Genomic DNA, 22,600 nt, shown 5'->3' on the forward strand with positions numbered 1-22,600 from the left:
CGATTCCATGGGGCAGGGGTTAGGTACCACCGGTAGATCATTTTCATTAGATTCTCCCTTGTTGTATAACATGCTGTGAACTTGATGTCAAATTTCCACAGCTAACATTATGTTGTGGCCAAAATCCTGCGCCCACTTTATCATAACGTCCTTTAGCATCTCATCCTTGAGTTCCCATTCCAAAAGTAGATCATACATCCTAGATAGGGTCTTTTTATTCATTTGTACTAATTCCTTTTGTAAGAATGACTTCTTTTCTCCAAAACCAATTTTCTTATCCTGATTAAATATATGCACTATTTGGTGATATTGAATCCAGCCGTTACAATACTGTTTAATTTCTTCATACAATTTGATTTTTAATTAGCCCTGTTCTACCTTTATTAATTGTTGGTAAGTTGCCCAATTTGTGCCCATGTTTGTCTTTTTTACCGTTATCATCTCCACTGGGGATGCCCACCAGGGTATTTTGGGCTCTAATAGTCTGTAGTACTTATCCCAGACCTTGTATAATGAAATTCTTACTACAGTGGTGCCCCGCAAGACGAAATTAATTCGTTCCGCAAGTTTTGTCGTCTAGCGAATTTTTCGTCTTGCGAATCACGAAATCCCATAGGAATGCATTGAAAATCAATTAATGCGTTCCTATGGTCAAAAAAAGTCCAAACAAAGCCAAATTTGGTACAACAACAGTTTATTAACTGCTCTTTAAAGTCACACATACTGTAAAGAGCAGTTCAAAAATTGAAGGGAAAATAAATTAACTTTATAAACATGACAGAAAAACATTTAAAAATCAACAAAGTGTACAGTACATTTTCTAAGACTCTGGGGGACCACTCGAAGAAGGCTCCTCTTCCACTCTTTGCTTCTTGCTCAAGAACCTGTCCATAGTCTGCTGCTTCATCCGCCTTTTCAGCACCTCCCTGAAAGGCGAAATGACCCTCGTATCAAAAAAGTTCCCAACGTCATGTGCCACGTGCACTCCTCCAGAACAGCTGGGCGGTTCTTCACGATCCTGGTGACTCCCTTGGCTGCATCAGTCGCCAGGATCTTCTCCCTCATCTTCAGGATGGTCCCGATGGTTGATGGATTCCTCCCGTACTCCCTGGCGATGTCCGTCACACGCATTCCGCCGTCGTGCTTCCGGATGATCTCCTTCTTCATTTCCAGCGTCACCTTCTCCTTCTTCCTCTCGCCGGCCACCGCAGCAGCAGTCTTCTTGGGTCCCATGGCAGCACAGCTCTTACCTTCGTAAACTCAGAAAAAGAGAAAAAAATCAGTGATGTGCTTCAAATCCAAAAAATTCAAAAGCACCCAGCCACCCACCACACAGAAATTAAAACCCAGAACCAAGGCCTTGAATCCCAAACACCCCAACCCAAAATCCAAAATCCAACCCCCCCAAAAAAAGTTTTAAAAGTTTAACTTGCCAAATGGATGCAAGAGAAGTTCTGGAAAAGCTTCAACAATCAATCACCGAAGTCTTCAGAAACCTCAAATGGCTGCAAAATAAGTTTTGGAAAAGCTTCAAAAATCACCAATGTCTTCAAAAACCTCAACTGCTCCCACAGACACCCACCCACCCACCACACAGAAATTGCAAACCCCTCCCCAACTGCTCCCCCAGCCCCTCCCCTACTGCTGCAAACCCCTCCCCAACTGTTTCCCCACCGAGACAAAAAAAAATTTCAAAAAATAACAACATGGCCCAATGGTCCTAGATTCCTGCAGAAACCTCCCCAACTGTTCTCCCAGCCAGCCAGCACTCAGAAATTCAAACTCAGGAAAAAAAATTTGAAAAAAAAACAACATGGCCCAATGGTCACAGAAAATCATAAAAATTCCAAAAAAAGCCCCACAAGCTCCCAGATTATCGCAAACCCCCCCACAACACCAAGTCCTTGAATCCCAAACACCCCAACCCAAAATCCAAAACCCCCCAAAAAAGTTTTAAAAGTTTAACTTACCAAATGGTAAGTTTTGGAAAAGCTTCAAAAGTGAGCAAAGTCTGAGAAAAGGCTACCAAACCACGTGCTAACAGTTGCTCCTCAAAGTCAAGTCGCAACTGCAGCTGTTCAAGCTAAGCACCCTTTGTTTTAACGGTTTTTAGACAAAGGAAACAAAGTCGCGAGACGTTTTCGTCTTGCGAAGCAAGCCCATAGGAAAAATCGTCTTGCGAGGCAACTCGAAAACGGAAAAACCTTTCGTCTAGCGAGTTTTTTGTCTTGCGAGGCATTCCTCTTGCGAGGTACCACTGTATATGATTTTAAAAGTCCTTATGCACTGCCACTTTGTTGTATGTTAGGTAGGCGTGCCATCCAAACCTCGTATTCCAACCTTCTAAATCTAATATATCAGCCTTCTTCAAGAAGGTGGGGTTGTTTTAAATGGTTGTTAAATGTGTTACGTTGATTTAGATTTTGTATTTGTGGGCTGGAGTGTTGTTTCAGGGCTCTTGTATTGTTTATTAGTGTGCATACATTGGTCTTGTGGCTATTTTTAGTATGTTTTTATTTAATTTATATTATGTTCTGATATTTTTATTATGAATTTTATGCAGTGATTATTCTTATTATTTATTTTGTGCTTCGTATACTTGGTGTTGTGAACCACCCTGAGATTCAAAATCAATAAAATCAACAATCAAAAACAACATCAACAAGAAACACAACAACAAAAAGGTTTCCTACCGCTGTGTACGGAGGGTCGTGAGGGCAGCACCACTCCTCTTGGTCGATCCTGGTGGTGTTGATGTTCCTGGCGCTGGTCCAGACTGGATCCTGCGGAGAGCAGAAGATGGTATCTCTGCAGCACAACTCTGGTGTCCACGTTGCCTTGGCGCTACTCCGGATGTTCTGTCAGGAGGAGAAAGGGGCTCGTTGAGAAACGTCCCATCCAAACAGCCCACCAGATGTCCCAATAGCCCACCAGATGCCTCACTCACCTGGCATGCAGCTCAGGAAGTCCTTCGGGTAAGGTTCCCTGTGAACGCAGTGGAGCAGCCTCCTCAAAAAGCGCTGGACCCTGCCTTTCTTCCGATGTCTATAGGCCCGCTGCATGATGTTCAGGCAGCTCCTCCCTGTCTGCCTAAGCTCTTCTTCCTCGTGCTGCTGCATCTCTTCCAGCCCTGAGTGGCAAGGGAGAAAGGTTGAGCAAGGCAGAGATGCACAGGAAAAGAGCCACCCATCAACAATATGAAAACAGCCGTCAGCTGTGTTTGTGTGTAAGAGAGAGCAGTGAAGTCACATTCCAATTCTCTTTGCATGTTCATCTTGTGGCACCTCTGCCTGAACATACATCTGAGAATTTGCCTTCCCCTGAAGACCTTTCTCAGCAGAAGCATCCCTCCCTGCCCTCCGTACGTCTCACTCACATGTTCCATAGGATGCCATGTCTTGATTGCGGATGAAACTGGCATCCCGGAAAGCCAGATGACCTAGAGAGAGAGAGAGGGCAAGAAAAGGGACGTCATCTGGGTGCAAAGCAAGCGGAGACAGAGGCAGCTCGGCAGGAGGACAAGTATGCTCTAGAGGCCTCCACCCTCACGGAGCACTCAGAGCAAGATCTGGGCACAGATGGAGGCCTACCTAGCAGGTGGCCTGGGGACATGTCCATCCTCCCTGCCATTGTTACCAAGACGTTTCTGTCCCTCCCTACCAGGGAAGAACGTTGCTTGACTTACCCAGAAGCAGAGCTGCCACCCTGGAGACAGCTGGCAGCCTGTTGGCAGACGGCTGCGTACATGATAAGGCAGCACTCCGAAGGATGCCCTTGCTGAAGGTCTTGCTCTGTGGGCAAAGACAAAGGAGAAGTGGCATCAGAGAGGCTTGAGAGCGCAGCAGAAGAGTCTTGCACTCCCAAAGACATGCCTGGGCAAAGCTGCCAACAAAGGCAGAGGGACCTTACCAGATGCTTGGCAGCCTGGTGGAGAGCAAAGTGGAGGCTAAATTTGTTGGAATGAGCCCACCACTTGACTTCTGGGGCTAGATGGGAAAGAGCCTTCCTTGCGGCCTGCAACACAAGAAGAGAAGAGGGTTACAAATTGCGGGACATAGTCTCGGAAGCTCCTGAGAACAATCCCTCCCTCCTACTGCATAAGTCCACCTCTTTGGCCCTCACCTTGGCCACTTCAAGGTCCTCGTCTTCGAGGTGAATGAGGACCACAACCAGTTCGTGAATGGCTTCCTTTTCTGTTGTTGTAATGGGAAGTCTTTGGTCTCTCGCCCAGCCCCGAAGCAGCCCCAGATGTTCGATGGCTGATGCCCGGACGGAGGCTTCCTCCTGTAGGCAGAAAATATCAGAGGTTTTGTTTCTCATCAGATCACTTTCCAGAGGAACACCCTCCTGAAGCCAGAACATCTCCGCTGCATGCCAGTCTAAACCCCACCCTTCCTCTTCCAAAGCATTCCTCCTCCATTGGGTGTGGTGTCATGTTTCCCCTCATACTCACATGGGCAGCCAGGCCGCAGTAGGTTGCCGCCAGCTTCTCCAGGTCTTCCTCTCCCAGCTCCCTGGAATGGTAGGCTTGGTCTACCAGCTCTATCAACTCTGGGAGGACATCAGCTTCTACATAAAAGAGGGAATCCCTCAGGAAGAGCCGCAGAAGCGCAGGGTCCTACACAAAAGAGAGAATCTTTTCAAAGGTCTGAAAGGCCTCATGCCTTTTAGCACAGGCCCTTCAGTATTGTGCCAGGGAAAGAGTGCTGGGCCATGATTAGAATCGAGATCTGTACCCCCCCTTCCTCTGAGCATCACTTGCCATGCCAGAGTCCAGAAGCAGGGATATCCCTCTGACGCTGAGCTTCCGGACTTCCAGGCAGTCGTATTCCAGCCAGGTGAGGAGCTGCTCCAGTGTATCTTCACAGGGATAGACCTCCAGACGGCAGCTGAGCAGCTAAAGAGGCCCAAAGAGAAAGAAACCCTTCAGGGATAAGAGGCTGAGGCAGGTTCTCCTTTTGCCCACCATTTGCAATTCTGCACAGAGCAAGCCCACTGAAGTGAATGGACCAAAGTTTGCCATGTACATCAAATCCAATGGGTCTACTCTGAGGAGCACTAAAACAGGCAACAGTCCTTAGGCTCAAAGTAGCCCAGCACTCGGCAGAAACCAAGCCAGGGCCTCCTTGCTGCACCCATTTCTTCCCGCGTCAGTCCCCCTCACCTCGATGTAGATAGCTGCCGCGACTTGTGGCATCCCGGCAAAATCCTGGTCCTCGAGAGCAGCGATGATGCTTTCCACCATGGGAGGGATCCACCAGCTTCGCTTTCCGACGGCTCTGAAATGGAGAAGGAGAGCTTGGTAAGGAAGGGAAAGACACCGCAGGAAGCAAACGGGCACAGTCCGATCCTGTGCCTTCAGCTCCGTTTGCCAGGCCACTGGGGAAGGTCACCGCGTTCTTCCTCTTACCTCACCATGGCAGACAACCCCTGGCTGAAAGTCTCCCGGCAGAAAAGTTGGTTGACGATGGCCGCCTCTACTTCTTCTCCAGTGGTGCCAAGAAGGAGGTGCAGAACTTCCTTAGCCCCTCTGGAACCAAAGCAAGGCCAGTTTTACCAGGAGGGTCATTGGCACACACTCACATTCCTTCCCCAGCAGCCGCCTGAAGGAGAGCCTCCCTTGGAAAAGCAAGCTGGACTGGAAACCCCCCGAGGCTGAAGGGGAAAGGACTCCATTGGTCCCTTTGCAACACACTACTCACCCGAGGAATTCCTGATAGTAGTGGAAGTTTACAACCATCCCCAGGAGAGCGATCAGCAGCTGTGGGAAGTTCTGGCGCACAGCTGCCTTGTAGTCCTCCATCCTGAGGATGGCGTGCAACAGGCTGCTGAGATGTTGCTGGAAGAGAGAGGGGTGCAAGTCACTTTCTCTGCTTTTCTGCAGAATACAGGAACCCCTCGATATTACCCTGGGAAGAAGGAAGCCAGGAAGCAGGTGGTTGGTCCTTACCACTTGGGTGGCAGATTCCGCCAAGGGGCTTTGGTAAATCTGCTTGGCCATGAGATGGATCAGCTTTTCTGGATCGGCCGATGGTAAAACCTCCTTCCACACTCTCTCGCAGTCTCTGTGAATGCAAAAACAAGAGCAATGGTCAGATTCAAGTCTTCTGCTTGCTGCCATGCTCCAGAGAGAGGAAACGGCAGCAAGGGCTTTCTGAGCAAGCCCTGCAGCTTGCCAACCTCCCCCTTAGCCCAGTAGAACCTGGAGGGCTCCTTACCCGAAGGGAAACTGGAGGAGATATTGCACCACTTGGTCCAGGTGGTGGTGCGCCAAGATGGAGAAAGCGAAGACGGCCATGTTCCTGCCTTGCACTGTCGGCCCCTGGCTGATCCTATAGAAGGCCTCCAGCAGCACCTCCACCTGTCAGAGAAAAGGAGAGGGTTGCTTGGAGAGTACAAGGAAGCGGGGCTGTCTCCATCCCTCATTGAAAGAGGGACCCTTGACCTGTGCCACCACAGCCTCTTCCTTCCAAGGTACCACTCAGGGTCCTGGGGAGTATTGGACCCAGGCAGCTCCAGGGCGCCAGTTCCCCTCTCCATTGTGGGCCAAGAGAAGAAGCTTGCCAGTCTGCTCCCAGAAGGAGGAGGGTTCCCCATCCCTGAACCCATGTTTCTCAGGACCCTTGGCTGAGCTTCTTGTCCTGACGTTGCCAGGCCCCTCTCAACTAACATGTGTCCTGGCCACCCAATGGCATGAGCTTGCCTCCCCTACACCAAAGCGGAGAATCTTCTTCTCTCCTACCTTTCCAGATGCCTTACCTTCACTTTTGTGCCGCCAAACTGCTTGATGAAATTTTGCAGCAGGTGGGAGATGTCCAAGGGGTCGAAGCTGCTCTCAAGAACCAGGTCTCTGGCCAGGAAGCACATGGCCTCCAAGAGCTGCTCCGCAGGGAGAAAGGCGCCAAAGACCTGAAGCGAGAGAGGAAGGTCAGAGATGCCCACAGGGCAGGGCTGGGGAGCAGAAAGCCCAGGTGCTGCCTCTGCAGAACCCAGAACATGTGGCTTGAGAGACAGCGACTTACCATGGCAAGAGAGTAACAGTTATTCACGAACAGCCCAGGAACCGGTCCTCCGGTGGATTCGAGGACCTCCTCAGCTCCGATGATGAGCATTTGGTTCCTTAACGTTCCTGCCAGTGTCTCTGCAAAGGAAAGCCAAAGGGTTAGTTTGGGTCTTGCTCACCCCACCCCATGCTGGGATGCATTCTTCCAGTCTTACCTTCGTTGCACCGCAGGATGGGCAGAAGATGGCAGAGGGCCTCTGCTGCCCGCTGCCTGCTCTCCGGGTCCGGATCCAATGCACAAAGGCAGGAAATCGCCACCAGTTGGCCATAGGAGCATGCATGAATCACTGCCGATGGCTGAGAAGAAACCCAGAGAAGGGACTGATCACCATTTTTCCTATAACATTTTTATTCCAAACATTCCAAAACATTTAGCATCCTAAACCTAAACCCTCTTTTCCTAATCTTTGCTTTTCTTCTTCTTTTCTCAGCCACTTTACTCACTATGGCCCAGCTCTGTTCTCCAAATTGAGTATGTGCTGGGATGCCTGATCGTCCCTTGGGCACCTTGCAGGGTGGGCCTAGAAGCAGCAGCCTGAAGGCCTTGACAGCCCTGCATGGTTGCAATGCTTCCCTTCAGTAAAGCCACTTCTGAGCTGGAGAGGAGGTGGGGTTGCGGGCTTCATGCCCTCCCCCCACGTACTCGGGGCTGGCTTGCAGCCCCCATGAGAGCAGGGAATCCTCGGGCGCGTCATCTCCCTTGCCAGCCAATCGGCTGGCCCGGGAGGTATGGCCAGCGCTATTTAGGGCCGGCGCGGCTGAGGATTTCCCTTTTTCTCCCAGTGCCCCAGCTGCTCCGGTTTTCCCACCCTTTAGGTTTGGCTCTTTGACATTGCTATGGACTTCGGTTGGTCGCCGTCAAGGGGCCCGGCAGGAATTTTTTCCACTTGGCAAATTGGCACCGGCCATTTGGCTTTTTGCCTACCTCATAGCAAATTGTCACAACTTCCTCGGCATTGGCAGTGAGGCATTGGTAAGGGTATTGTTATGCAGATGAGTGGGGGGGGTGGAGGAAGCACCATCGCCTTCCCCCATATCGAAGGGTAGTCCGGTAAAGGATTCCGTGGGGCGTTGCCCTGTCCGAAGCCTATGGAGGTGTGGGCCTAAGGCGTGCCCCCCCGAGCGGTGACCCTGGGGGAGCTCCTAGTTGATGTACATCAGCAGGACTCCCCCTACTGGTGGTTAACCCTTGCCGGTCTTCTAGCAATCAGGCTGAAGCCGGTTAGTCGATAGGACCAATGCCTAAGCCAATACCACTCAATTCCTGTAATCAATAAAGTTGTGGCCTAATTTTGCCCATTAACCTAAAATACTGGTGTCCTGTGTCTTTATTTCCGTGGGGGAGGCGGGAACTCGCCACGCAACTCACATGTTCCTGGATCTTCTGCAGGAAGGCGCAAAGATCTCGGAGCGCCTTCCTTCGGCTCATCCCACTCTTTATTCTTGCGACGAAATCCATAAGTCTGTTGTTCAGCTGGTCCCTGCTGCCGCTTTCAGGAGGAAGATCAGCCGCATCCAGAGAAGCTGTGGTTGGGATGCTGAGGGGAGACAGGAGTAGCACTTTTGTCAAAAGGGTTTATTGCCTCCCATCCTTCAAAGACCCCAAGCACCACCACCATAGAAATGGACCGGGTTGTTTTTTTAAAGCAATTGATTATGGGGGAGGGGATTAGCACAGGATTACCTTGGAGGAAGATCCTCCCCATCTTCCAGGCCGATTTCCGATATTTGATCTTCATCAAAATCAATTCCCTGTCCATGAGAAAAGAGAAACAGGAACATCAGAATGTGAAGAATGGATCAGACCCATTCATGTTTTTGTGCTCATCAGGAAATCACAGATGAGGTAGGTTGGGAAACAAACTGAAAATCTCTGGCCTCCATTTCCTTAGAGACCTTATTCATCCTTCTCTTCATTGAAGCCTTCGGTTAAGAGTTTGGGTGTAATCCTTGACACCTCCCTTTCCATGGAGACGCAGGTTACAACAGCCAAAGTGACATTTTTCCACCTTCGCCTCATCAAGCAGTTGGTCCCTTACCTTTCCCGCCCCGACCTGGCCACAGTGATCCATGCGATAGTCACCTCCAGGCTTGACTACTGTAATTCGCTCTACGTGGGGCTGCCCTTGAATCTGTCCCAGAAACTCCAGCGGGTGCAGAATGCTGCAGCGAGGCTCCTCACGGGGTCTCTGCCATGGGAGCATATTCACCCAGTGCTTTTCCAGCTGCACTGGCTCCCGGTGGAGTACAGGGTCAGATTTAAGGTGCTAATCTTGACCTTTCAAGCCCTTCACAGCCTAGGACCCTCGTACCTATGGGACCGCCTCTCCTGGTATGCCCCACAGAGAGCCTCAAGGTCCATATATAGCAACACTCTAGAGGTCCCAGGCCCTAAGGAAGTTAGATTAGCCTCAACCAGAGCCAGGGCCTTCTCAACACTGGCCTGGTGGAACGCTCTGTCTCATGAGACCAGGGCCCTGCAGGATCTGATTTCTTTCCGCAGGGTCTGTAAGACAGAGTTGTTCCACCTGACCTTTGGCTTAGAATCAGTTTGATTCCCTCCCCCTCTTTCTATTTCCTTTTCCCTCCCGTGAAGAGGCTGCATCCTAATGTTTTAATGTTGTATCTTAATCTTTTAAATTGTATTTTAATCAACGTTTTTTTATTATTGGTTGTTAGCCACCCTGAGCCCAGTCTTGGCTGGGGAGGGCGGGGTATGAATAAATTTTATTATTAGTAGTAGTAAAGGAGCCCCTTTACTACATGGTGGCAGCGGTGGGATGGAACTTCCCTGCAGAAAGGCACTTTGATTTTAAATTGGCACGAATCTTTTGTGTACTAAGGCGTTTTATTTTTGGGGGGGATAGAGATAGTCAGGAATTATGGAAGCCGGGGCTCCCCAGGAATACACTTTGCGAACTGTGGACGAATGGGGTCCGGGTGGAGAAGGCAGTTCCCTTCCTTCGGAGACAACCCCCCCCCCAACCTCCAAGTCCCAGAGTGGAATCCGCCTCCTGGTTTTCGGGAGATCCCGAGTCGGAGAGAGAGCTGGTGGATGCCAGCGAATTAAGAACTGTTTGGAAGGGTGGGCAAGAGTCCTGCAACTTGGAGAGAGAGAGGGGCGCGCCAGTTAACCACCCCTTGTCACCTTGTGAGGAAGTGGAAGCTGGGATGGCCTCCACACGTCCTAGAGGGAACTATCTTGTTTATGCAGAGCCTAAAGAGATGGAGTTTTCAGAGGGCAATGCGGTTGAGTGGGTGCAAAACCATTCTTATGGGGCAGAGAGTCAGCCGGATGGCTTATGAGTATCAAGATCTGCCGCAGCAGCTGCAAGAAGTGTCTGTGGGAGACTACCGTCGAGAGTGTCCATCGTGCGACATTCGCAGAACGGTGAGACGGCGTTCCCCCACCCCAGGACGGGTCTACTCGCCAGTAAGAGCTTGGGAAACTTGTGGAGCGGTGCGATGGTACGCGGCGGAGAAGGAGGAGGAATTTCTCCCTGGACCCTCGCGTGTATACGCAGCGGCGGAACACCTGCGTCCGGAGGGATGAGCGTCTCGACATCCTGTTCCAAGGTATGACTACAATCACGAGGAGCCACGAGGAGAAAATGGCAGACAGTCTCCTCCGGGGCTAACTTTGAGCAACCTTAACTGGGGGGCATTTCCGAAATATCAGCCCCCCACTGATGTTCTGAGTTATCTGACTCTTTGAAGTAACCTGCCGAGATATGGGGGTGTCCCTGAAAATGTACATGCCAATTTTGCGCTCCCTAATTTGTGGAGACCTAGCCGAATTGATGGGCCATCTCCCCTCATCCCAAATCCATGACTATGAGCGCTTTAAAAAATTAGTCATGCAAAGGCATGGACTTCATCCTGAGAACTATCGGAGGGCTTTCTGAAAAGGGGATAAGTCTTGTCCCTCAGACAGCATTGCTGTGTATTCTGCGAAAATGGCCCAGAACTTTGAACTTTGGCTTTCAGCCGAAGGTGTGTGTGGCTTTGAAGAACTTAATAATAATAATAATAATAATAATAATAACAAATTTTTATTTATATCCCGCCCTCCCCAGCCAAAGCTGGGCTCAGGGCGGCTAACAACAAACAGAATAATCCAACATTCTAAAAACATTCATTATAAAATTAATTAAAATCAAATTGATGGCAACCATTAAGCAAAATTCTGTGCAGATTGCCAGAGGAGGGGGTCAGGCTGCGCCCTGACCAAAGGCCTGGTGGAACAGCTCTGTCTTGCAGGCCCTGCGGAAAGATGTCAGGTCCTGCAGGGCCCTAGTCTCTTGTGACAGAGCGGTCCACCAGATCGGGGCCACAGCCGAGAAAGCCCTGGCTCTAATTGAGGCCAGCCTAACCTCTCTGTGGCCTGGGATCTTCAGGATGTTTTTATTTGCAGACCGTAAATTTCTCGGTGGGACATACCAGGAGAGGCGGTCCCGTAGGCACGAGGGTCCTAGGCCATATAGGGCTTTAAAGGTTAAAATCAGCACCTTAAACCTGATCCTGTACTCCACCGGGAGCCAGTGCAGCTGGTATAGTACCGGATCCGTGCTTCAAAAGCACGTTTTTTGGCCATGGTATGACCAGGAACCCATGGATCCGAGTTTTTTGCGGTGCAAGCTATGCCCCTGGGCATGATGTGTGATTTGACGGTGAGTTTGGGCTGATCTAGTGCAAAAAGCATGAGGATCCATGAGGATCCGTGCTTCGAAACCATGTTTTTGAGCTACGGTGTCGCCAGGAAGCCGTGGATCCGTGATTTTTGTGGTGCAGGCTGTGCCCCTCGACATGATATGTGATTTGACAGTGAGTTTGGGTTGGCCCAATGCAAAATGTGTGAGGATCCATGAGGATCCGTGCTTCAAAACCACATTTTTGGGCCGTGTTATGACCAGAAAGCTGTGGATCCTAGTTTTTTGTGGTGCAAGTTGTATCCCTGGACACGATGTGTGATTTGACAGTGAGTTTGGGCTGGCCCAATGCAAAAAGTGTGAGGATCCATGAGGATCCATGCTTCAAAACCACGTTTTTGGTCCACGGTATGGCCAGGAAGCCGTGGATCCGTGATTTTTGTGGTGGATGCTGTGCCCATGGCCATGATGTTTGATCTGATGGTGACTTTGGGCTGATCTAGTGCAAAAAAAAAAAAAAAATAGGGACACGGGTGGCGCTGTGGGTAAAAGCATCAGCGCCTAGGGCTTGCCGATCGAAAGGTCGGCGGTTCGAATCCCCGTGGCGGGGTGCGCTCCCACTGCTCGGTCCCAGCGCCTGCCAACCTAGCAGTTCGAAAGCACCCCCGGGTGCAAGTAGATAAATAGGGACCGCTTTCTAGCGGGAAGGTAAACGGCGTTCCGTGTGCTGCGCTGGCTCGCCAGATGCAGCTTGTCACGCTGGCCACGTGACCCGGAAGTGTCTCCGGACAGCACTGGCCCCCGGCCTCTTGAGTGAGATGGGCGCACAACCCCAGAGTCTGTCAAGACTGGCCCTACGGGCAGGGGTACCTTTACCTTTACCTTAGTGCAAAAATAATGAGGATCCATGAGGATCCGTGCTTCGAAACCATGTTCTTGGGCCATGGCGTTGCCAGATAACCGTGGATCCAAGTTTTTTGTTGTGTAGTCTGTGCCCCTGGGTATGATATGTGATTTGCCGTTGAGTTTTGGTTGGCCCAATGAAAAAAGCGTTAGGATCCGTGAGGATCCGACCTTCAAAACCACGTTTTTGGTCCATGGTGTTGCCAGGGAGCCGTGGATCTGAGTTTTTTGTGGTGCAGGCTGTGCCCCTGGATATGATGTGTGATTTGACAGTGAGTTTGGGTTGGCCCAATGCAAAAAGCGTGAGGATCCGTGCTTCGAAACCACGTTTTTGGGCCACGGTATGGCCAGGAAGCCGTGGATCTCAATTTTTTGTGTTGCAGGCTGTGCCCCTGGCCATGATGTGTGATTTGACAGTGAGTTTGGGTTGGCCCAATGCAAAAAGCGTGAGGATCCGTGCTTCGAAACCACGTTTTTGGGCCACGGTATGGCCAGGAAGCCGTGGATCTCAATTTTTTGTGTTGCAGGCTGTGCCCCTGGCCATGATGTGTGATTTGACAGTGAGTTTGGGGTGGCCCAATGTAAAAAGCGTGAAGATCCATGAGGATCCGTGGTTCAGAACCACGTTTTTGGGCCATGGAGTGGCCAGGAAGCCATGGATCCGTAATTTTTGTGGTGGATGCTGTGCCCATGCCCAAGATGTTTGATCTGATGGTGACTTTGGGCTGATCCAGTGCAAAAATCATGAGGATCCATGAGGATCCATGCTTCGGTACCACGTTTTTGGGCCACAGTATGGCCAGGCAGGTGTGGATCCGAGTTTTTTGTGGTGCAGGCTGTGAACCTGGCTATGATATGTGATTTGACAGTGAGTTTTGGTTGGCCCTATGCAAAAAGAGTGAGGATCCATGAGGATCTGTGATTCAAAACCACGTTTTTGGGCCATGGAGTGGCCAGGAAGCCGTAGATCTCAGTTTTTTGTGGTGGATGCTGTGCCCCTGGCCATGATGTGTGATTTGACAGTGATTTAGGTGTGGCCTAATGCAAAAAGCGTGAGGATCCATGAGGATCCGTGCTTCGAAACCACGTTTTTGGGCCACGATATGGCCAGGAAGCCGTGGATCAGTGATTTTTGTGGTAGATGCTGTGCCCCTGGTCATGATGTTTGATCTGATAGTGACTTTGGGCTGGTCTTTTGCAAAAATCATGAGGATCCATGGTTCGGAACCACGTTTTTGGGCCACGGTATGGCCAGGCAGGCGTGGATCCGAGTTTTTTGTGGTGTTGGCTGTGCCCCTGGCTATGATATGTGATTTGACAGTGAGTTTGGGTTGGCCCAATGCAAAAAGTGTGAGGATCCATGAAGATCCATGCTTCAAAACCACGTTTTTAGTCCACGGTATGGCCAGGAAGCCGTGGATCCGTGATTTTTGTGGTGCAGGCTATGCCCCTGGACATGATATGTAATTTGACGGTGAGTTTGGGCTGATCTAGTGCAAAAATCATATGAATTCATGAGGATCCGTGCCTCAGATCCATGTTTTTGTGGTGTTGGATCCATGTTTTTTATAGTCCAGTTTGTAGGCGTGCCTTCTAGGTGTGATTTGACACTGCGTTTGTTGGAGTTATTTTTTAAAAAAGTGGAGGATCCATGAGGATCCATGTAGATCCGCCTTTTACCCAGACCCCTAATAGAGCAACTTATGCGCCACCTGTCTCCAGAAATTGCGAGTTTGGTTGCTGACCAAAGTCCATGATCTTTAGAGGAGGCCACAGAATTCGCAGAATCTTTTAGACTAAATCATTCTCATCTGGTAAACAGGGGACCGGCCGGTGGGTACAGACTGGCAGCCTCAGCTTCTGGCGGGAGGTCCGGCCCTCCCGTTAAAGATCAAAGCAGGGGTCCCCCTACTCCTGCAAAAGACTCCTCTACAGCAGGTGGGGAACGTGCTAAATTGTCTCCGAGTTCCAGACTGTGCTTTTATTGTAAGAAACCGGGGCATATAAAAGCAGTTTGCCCCCAATTAAGTGAAAAGAAGCCTCCAGTTTTGACTTCGACTCCTGCGGTGCGCATGCTCCAGCAACCGGAGGAAGATTGGGAAGCGGAACAGCAAAAATCAGGAACTAGGGAAAGCCCGGTCCCAGAGGGGAAGGGTGGGGCAGCTCCTGACGCTATAGCTGTATCCACTTCAAGTGCAGTTATTGTGGGACCTGTGAGTCCTGGTGCTGCTCCAAGTGTGCCTGATGTGAAGTGGGCTAATTCAAAGTTTACAGCCCCCATTGAGATCAACGGAATTGCTGTGAACTCTTTCCGAGACACTGGGTCTGACATTACCAGTGTGCCCAGAGATTTGGTTTTGCCCATACAGATGCAGGCTAACCCCTTAAAGATTAGCCCCTATGGTGTGAATGAGATTTTTCAACCTACTGCCATTGTTCCAGTATCGTATAAGGGGTACTATGGAAACCACCTAACTATAGTACATGATCCTGAAGTGTGCAAAAGTCCTGTCCTGGTGGGGAACGATTGGGGATTTAAGGTTTACCAACAACAACTTGCGGTGAACTTTTTTCCATCAAGGTCTTACCCACCCAGGTACAGGGGATGGGAAACTGGGGAACAACACCTCAAGGTTTGAGGGCTGAGGGAAGCCTTATCCCGGATGGGAGGGGTGAAGGTTGGGCGCCTGATGCTATAACTCCCAAAACCACTGGAACTGCTGTGACTGCTGTTCCTGAGAAATCGGTTGGGAAGAGGGTTGGCTTAATACGTACTGCCACCCCTGGTGTTAACTGGCCCACCTCAGCATCTAGCACACCTCCCAGCGTTCACCTTCATCGAATTGTTGTGCCTTCCTTTCGAAGCATAGACTCTGATATTGTGACTGCCAAAAGACTTAGTTTTGTCCCAGCTGAACCAGTCCGATTTTCGGAAGAGTAATCCTAGTGGTGGAAATTTAATTCCCCAATCTGCAACTATTGATTCAGTTCCCTCCCAGGATTTTATGGGGGATCCCTTTGTTCCAGTCCCTGAACCCCAAGTTTGTGCAAACCTTACTTTGGGGGAAGGGGTTTTGAAATCTACAGTTCCTTTCCAGCATCTTGCAGCGACCCCCCTAGCGACGCAGACTGTGAAAGATGCAAGCGTGTCCTGTCAGCCAAAAGCTGAGAGGCAAGAAGAGAAAGGGGGGCCAGCTCAGCCCAGCCAAGCTGCTGTGGAGAGTTTTGAGTCCTCTGCCATGGTGGGAGATTTGGCCGCGTTTGAAGTAAAGCAGAGATTTGGTCACTCTCTCCTAGGTCATTTAGAAACTGCGGAAAAGTCTCTTTGCACAATAGAGTTTACCCCTTTTGTGCCTGAAAAAGAGTTTTTCTATCCACAGCTCAAGGACTTTAAAGACCCAGTCGATATGTTTATTGTTTTTCAAAAAAGGTTTTGTAATGCAAATGTTTCTGTGGAGAAGAAATGGGATTTGGTGGGTCTTTTACAGAACTTTAGTCCTAGGAAACAGTGTGGTTATGTTATGAGTAAAAGTGTTTTTAGGTTTGATTGGGATTCCATCCTACCCCACCTCTGTGTTCAAAATCTGTTAGGAATTTTGGTTGAGATTTACTCAAGGAGCCCAGAGTTTGTGTCAGACCAGCCAGCTGTTGGCAAGCTCCTAGAAAATCCTTTGTCCATGCTCAGAGGGAGATGGGAGGGATTGGAAGAAGTTGAGTTAATTTTTTCTAAGTCATGGCCAGAACACCTTAAGCATGTGCAGAGAGCTTTGGCCCAATTGCAAGATGCAAACCTGACCATTAAAATGTATAAATGTCAGTTTGCTCAAGGAGAAGTGAGTGATTTCGGATTTAGATTGGGCTTGGGAAACATCAAATCCCTGGGAGCAGAAATCCAGTGTGTACTGGAATGGCTCTTACACCAATTCAAGCAAGCCGCTGAGTTGTTAACACAAGCCCTTGTAAGTTTGTGGGTGATTCTAGCCCCTGACCAGCAACCTCCTTTTGAAATGCAAACCAATGCCAGTCAAATAGGATTAGGAGAAGCTTTGTTCCAAGGGGACAATGAGAGAAGTTGGCAACCTGTGGTGCACCTGAGCAAAGACATGACCCCAGAATTGGCCCTACTAAACATCTTCCAAGACAACAATGCCCATTTACACCACAAAGAACTCATAACCCACCTACTTTCAGCAGCCAGAAACACCATGACCAGACACTGGAGAGACCTGTCAGGAGTAAGCATGGACCAATGGTACCAAATAGTATGGGAAACAGCCCTAGTAGAAAAATTAACTAAGAAACAAACTGACACGGGGACAAACAGAAGAAGACACCTTCACCCCGGTATGGCTCCCCTTTATCACATACACAGCCCAACAGAGCAATGACAATAATCCACCAACAGCATACAAATCAATATGGCTAATCTGATCCAAAACACCCACCCACCTCACTCACACACGAAAACAAAGATCACCACAGCCAATCACAAGCAAACAATCACACCCTAGGCCAACCTCAACCTCTCTCACCACCAAAGGAACACAAGTGAACAACACAAGCACGCTGACACCAGACAAATCTAGAAATATCTCTCTGCCACTTCTTGAAACAATCCAGTATTTTAATATTCTTTTGGAAGCCGCCCAGAGTGGCTAGGGAAGCCCAGCCAGATGGGCGGGGTATAAATTATTATTATTATATATTATCATTATTATTTGCTGTGCAAATATGGTTAAAACAGACAATTAAAACAATGCAAAACAATAAATTTAGAAACAAGGTTGTAGTAAAGGGGCTCCGGCCACTCTCCCCTCCCTCACCTGCCCTTACCCTCCATGTGGGTCAGGTTTCTGGAACGGAGGCCAGCAGCCATTTACTTTTTGACAAAACAAAACGCCACAGAAATGGTAATGCTGCCACCACTCCGTCTCAGGGCACCCGGAGGCACAGTCCAAGGGAAAAGACTATGCTCCTTTGTTACCGGTTGCCCCACTCTGCAAGCTGCTTCCACAAACTTGCAGGCAGAAATTCATCAGGTATAGCGTAACCAAGTAGTCAGGCGTTGGACTTCGAATTTCCCTCAGATTGGCACATAAGACAAAAGATTCTATTTTAAAAATTTATTAAAAAAAACACAAAGTTAACATGCTTAAAAAGCAGGCACATCTTTTGTATCTTGCAGGCAGATAAAATAAAGAGATTGTTTAATATAGCTAACTAAGATACTCACTTCTAAGAACAAAGACAGAGATAGGATAGTTTCAACGTCTTTCAGTAGTCAGCAGGAATCTCCCTTACAAAGAGACACAGGACGGCTGCCAGCAAGGTGGTCCGCTAACAGCCGGGCGAATGGCAGGTTGCAGAGGGCGCTTTCTCAGCCATTCTTAGGATCTTTATTCACAAATCTCACGTGGAACCAGAACCCAGACCTAATCACAATTCTTGATTACATTCAAATTCACCAGTGACCAACTTATGGGCTAATAATTTTAACTTGTGACAGCTGAGCTCATTAAGTTCCCAGAACCTGGATCAAAGGGCTCACCCCTTTCCTGGGATGTTTCACAGATGCACATTCCCAGGTAATTAAAAGACTGATAACAACACTAGGTGGGTGTGAATAGCTGGAGCCCCAGGTGTCAAGACCCCCAATCAAACTAGAGAACAATTTACACATTGGGAGACTGTCGCGTAGTGTTGTTATCAGTCTTTTAATAAAAATTACAAAAAGATAAAATCAAACAAATTCCCAGGCCCAATAAACATCCATCCCACCCCACCCCACATACAAAAAATTCAAAAGAAAATTTTTAAAACATTTTAAAAGCACTCTGCACCCCTCCAGCAGTAACAGCAACTGTCCTAGTGAGGCCCGTCAGGCCCTGCCCTGGGCAAGGTGGTAAGTGGCAGGAAGGAGCAGGGCCCCCAGACACTCACACAGGAGAGTCCTCCTGGGCAGCAGAGCGCAGCAGTCCTTATGAGGCTTCAGGCCCCGCCCCGGGCCAGGTAGATGGTAAGCGGCAAGAGCAGGGCCCTCACTCACACAGGAGAGTCCTCCTGGGCAGCAGAGCGCAGCAGTCCCTGTGATGCTTCAGGCCTGAGCCAGGTAGGTGGTAAGCGGCAAGAGCAGGGCCCTCACTCACACAGGAGAGTCCTCCTGGGCAGCAGAGTGCAGCTGTCCTTATGAGGCTTCAGGCCCCGCCCCGGGCCAGGTAGATGGTAAGCGGCAAGAGCAGGGCCCTCACTCACACAGGAGAGTCCTCCTGGGCAGCAGAGCGCAGCAGTCCTTATGAGGCTTCAGGCCCCGCCCCGGGCCAGGTACATGGTAAGCGGCAAGAGCAGAGTCCTCCTGGGCAGCAGAGCGCAGCAGTCCCTGTGATGCTTCAGGCCTGGGCCAGGTAGATGGTAAGCGGCAAGAGCAGGGCCCTCAGACACTCACACAGGAGAGTCCTCCTGGGCAGCAGAGCACAGCAGTCCTTATGAGGCTTCAGGCCCCGCCCCGGGCCAGGTAGATGGTAAGCGGCAAGAGCAGAGTCCTCCTGGGCAGCAGAGTGCAGCAGTCCCTGTGATGCTTCAGGCCTGAGCCAGGTAGGTGGTAAGCGGCAAGAGCAGGGCCCTCAGACACTCACACAGGAGAGTCCTCCTGGGCAGCAGAGCGCAGCAGTCCCTGTGAGGCTTCAGGCCTGTGCCAGGTAGGTGGTAAGCGGCAAGAGCAGGGCCCTCACTCACACAGGAGAGTCCTCCTGGGCAGCAGAGCGCAGCAGTCCTTATGAGGCTTCAGGCCCCGCCCCGGGCCAGGTAGATGGTAAGCGGCAAGAGCAGAGTCCTCCTGGGCAGCAGAGCGCAGCAGTCCCTGTGAGGCTTCAGGCCTGGGCCAGGTAGGTGGTAAGCGGCAAGAGCAGGGCCCTCACTCACACAGGAGAGTCCTCCTGGGCAGCAGAGCGCAGCAGTCCTTATGAGGCTTCAGGCCCCGCCCCGGGCCAGGTAGATGGTAAGCGGCAAGAGCAGAGTCCTCCTGGGCAGCAGAGCGCAGCAGTCCTTATGAGGCTTCAGGCCCCGCCCCGGGCCAGGTAGATGGTAAGCGGCAAGAGCAGGGCCCTCAGACACTCACACAGGAAAGTCCTCCTGGGCAGCAGAGCGCAGCAGTCCCTGTGAGGCTTCAGGCCTGGGCCAAGTAGGTGGTAAGCGGCAAGAGCAGGGCCCTCACTCAAACAGGAGAGTCCTCCTGGGCAGCAGAGCGCAGCAGTCCCTGTGATGCTTCAGGCCTGGGCCAGGTAGGTGGTAAGCGGCAAGAGCAGGGCCCTCACTCACACAGGAGAGTCCTCCTGGGCAGCAGAGCGCAGCAGTCCTTATGAGGCTTCAGGCCCCGCCCCGGGCCAGGTAGATGGTAAGCGGCAAGAGCAGGGCCCTCAGACACTCACACAGGAGAGTCCTCCTGGGCAGCAGAGCGCAGCAGTCCCTGTGATGCTTCAGGCCTGGGCCAGGTAGGTGGTAAGTGGCAAGAGCAGGGCCCTCACTCACACAGGAGAGTCCTCCTGGGCAGCAGAGCGCAGCAGTCCTTATGAGGCTTCAGGCCCCGCCCCGGGCCAGGTAGATGGTAAGCGGCAAGAGCAGAGTCCTCCTGGGCAGCAGAGTGCAGCAGTCCCTGTGATGCTTCAGGCCTGGGCCAGGTAGGTGGTAAGCGGCAAGAGCAGGGCCCTCACTCACACAGGAGAGTCCTCCTGGGCAGCAGAGCGCAGCAGTCCTTATGAGGCTTCAGGCCCCGCCCCGGGCCAGGTAGATGGTAAGCGGCAAGAGCAGAGTCCTCCTGGGCAGCAGAGCGCAGCAGTCCCTGTGAGGCTTCAGGCCTGGGCCAGGTAGGTGGTAAGCGGCAAGAGCAGGGCCCTCACTCACACAGGAGAGTCCTCCTGGGCAGCAGAGCGCAGCAGTCCTTATGAGGCTTCAGGCCCCGCCCCGGGCCAGGTAGATGGTAAGCGGCAAGAGCAGAGTCCTCCTGGGCAGCAGAGCGCAGCAGTCCCTGTGAGGCTTCAGGCCTGGGCCAGGTAGGTGGTAAGCGGCAAGAGCAGGGCCCTCACTCACACAGGAGAGTCCTCCTGGGCAGCAGAGCACAGCAGTCCTTATGAGGCTTCAGGCCCCCCCCCGGGCCAGGTAGATGGTAAGCGGCAAGAGCAGGGCCCTCACTCACACAGGAGAGTCCTCCTGGGCAGCAGAGCGCAGCAGTCCTTATGAGGCTTCAGGCCCCGCCCCGGGCCAGGTAGATGGTAAGCGGCAAGAGCAGAGTCCTCCTGGGCAGCAGAGTGCAGCAGTCCCTGTGATGCTTCAGACCTGGGCCAGGTAGATGGTAAGCGGCAAGAGCAGGGCCCTCAGACAGAGAGTTTTTAGAGGAGGAAAACATGAAAAAAAAATATTCTGAATAAAATGTTGTACTAAACTATTCAGACACTCACACAGGAGAGTCCTCCTGGGCAGAGGAGACAGAAGACAGAGAGTTTTCAGAGGAGGAAAACATGAAAAAAAATATTCTGAATAAAATGTTGTACTAAACTATTCAGACACTCACACAGGAGAGTCCTCCTGGGCAGAGGAGACAGAAGACAGAGAGTTTTCAGAGGAGGAAAACATGAAAAAAAATATTCTGAAATAAATGTTGTACTAAACTATTTAAAGCAGAAAAGCGGGTGGCTCCTGTCCGCTTTGCTGCTTTAAAGCGAGCCTCAGAGGAGGGAAGGAAGGGGAACCATGGCTTATCTAAGTCCAGTTAATAATGCTGAGCCTGATTTTATATGCATCTCAAAGCCCTTGACATATATACATTATTAAGCCCGGGAGGAGGGAATCCGCTGCAGCCTCGAGCAGCAAAGAGGATCCATGGGTCCCCTCCTTCCCTCCTCCGTGGTTGCTTTGAAGCAGGAAAGTGGGAGAGGAGCTGCTTACACGGGTGTAAGCGGCTTCCCTCCCACTTTGCTGCTTCAAAGCGAGCCACGGAGGAGGGAGGGACCAACGGAATCCCCTTCCCTCCCTCCTCCCCGCCTCAGCTCAGCAGCCGCGGCTCTTGCTGGCTTTACAATGAGCCGGAAGGAGGGACAGACCCGCCTCCCTGTAAAGCCAGCCAGAGCCGCAGGCACACTCTACACAGCTCTTGCTTTAAAGGGAGAGCTGCACAGAGCTTGTCGGCAGCAGCGGCTCTTGCTGGCTTCGCTCCATAAGACGCCCAGACATTTCCCCTTACTTTTTAAGGGGGGGAAAGTGCGTCCAATGGAGCGAAAAATACGGTACTATACCCAATTGCTGACACAGCTTGATTAACACAACTCAGCAGAGCCTGCTATGTTTCACAGCTGTAAGAGTGGGTTTCGTTACTTGCCCTGGCCCTTAAAGACATACACAACTTGTGAAGCAACAATGAACCTTCACATTTTAAAGTGACCATTAAACAGTTTTATCCTATGCCTGTTTCTTTGTCCTCATTTGCTCTAACAGTTATCGGTTAAAAATAAATAAATCCTAACTGCTACTTTATTTATATGCTCTTTCTTTCTTTTTATCCTGGTCTGTGACCATAATAAAGTTCATACAAGTAGGTTCCAGGGTTAGGTCCCCTGGCCATGGCAACCTAGACTTACCTCCAGGAGTCTTTGGTACGCCATTTGTTGTTGTTGTTGTCCGACTCTTCGTGACGCTATACTCAAGTCTTTAAACTTGTCCTGGCTCCTCACCTCCGTGCAACGTGAGAAACTCTGTCGCAACAGGTTGGCACACCTCTGCCCACCTCAGGATGCTGAGGAACTGAGGAACCTCAAACGGTCCCAAGCTCCGTTGCTAGGCAACGGCAGTTGGGAACATGGAATTCCCGGCCTCAGTGCCAAGGTTCTAGGAGAGTCCATGTGGCCTAGTGGTTAGAAAATGTTAATGCCATGCAACACTAGGGTGATATATATATATATTCTTTGAAATGTACAGTTTAATACTTTTTCTATTATTT

The 22,600-nt window shown here is 50.7% G+C and overlaps 1 protein-coding gene and 1 long non-coding RNA gene across 3 annotated transcripts; both read right to left on the reverse strand.

Moving 5' to 3' along the window:
* Nucleotides 1–677: 677 nt before the first annotated feature.
* On the reverse strand, nt 678–4,765 carry LOC144326515 (uncharacterized). Its single transcript, XM_077923028.1, has 9 exons — nt 4,754–4,765; nt 4,454–4,618; nt 4,123–4,284; nt 3,910–4,014; nt 3,686–3,791; nt 3,377–3,439; nt 2,948–3,130; nt 2,694–2,858; nt 678–1,505 (listed from the first exon to the last, which is right to left on the reverse strand). The coding sequence occupies exons 1-8, from the start codon at nt 4,763–4,765 to the stop codon at nt 2,845–2,847; spliced, it is 810 nt and encodes a 269-aa protein (XP_077779154.1). The 3' UTR covers nt 678–1,505; nt 2,694–2,844.
* A 2,461-nt stretch (nt 4,766–7,226) lies between these two features.
* Nucleotides 7,227–21,981, reverse strand: LOC144326514 (uncharacterized). 2 transcript variants are annotated; one of them, XR_013391545.1, is made up of 4 exons: nt 17,849–21,981; nt 8,748–8,815; nt 8,433–8,601; nt 7,227–7,360 (listed from the first exon to the last, which is right to left on the reverse strand). It is a non-coding gene; the product is annotated as an uncharacterized LOC144326514 (long non-coding RNA). The 2 variants fall into 2 exon arrangements; XR_013391544.1 differs by lacking the exon at nt 17,849–21,981 and adding an exon at nt 17,449–17,691.
* Between the last annotated feature and the right edge of the window lie 619 nt (nt 21,982–22,600).

The sequence above is a fragment of the Podarcis muralis genome, unplaced genomic scaffold, assembly GCF_964188315.1.
Source record: "Podarcis muralis unplaced genomic scaffold, rPodMur119.hap1.1 HAP1_SCAFFOLD_88, whole genome shotgun sequence".
Taxonomy (NCBI): Eukaryota; Metazoa; Chordata; class Lepidosauria; order Squamata; family Lacertidae; genus Podarcis; species Podarcis muralis.

Coding starts and splice junctions, on each gene's coding strand:
- LOC144326515 (XM_077923028.1), bottom strand. Junction 4,285..4,453: donor ACTGCGGCCTGGCTGCCCAT/GTGAGTATGAGG, acceptor TTCTGCCTACAG/GAGGAAGCCTCCGTCCGGGC. Junction 3,131..3,376: donor CATGGCATCCTATGGAACAT/GTGAGTGAGACG, acceptor CTTGCCACTCAG/GGCTGGAAGAGATGCAGCAG.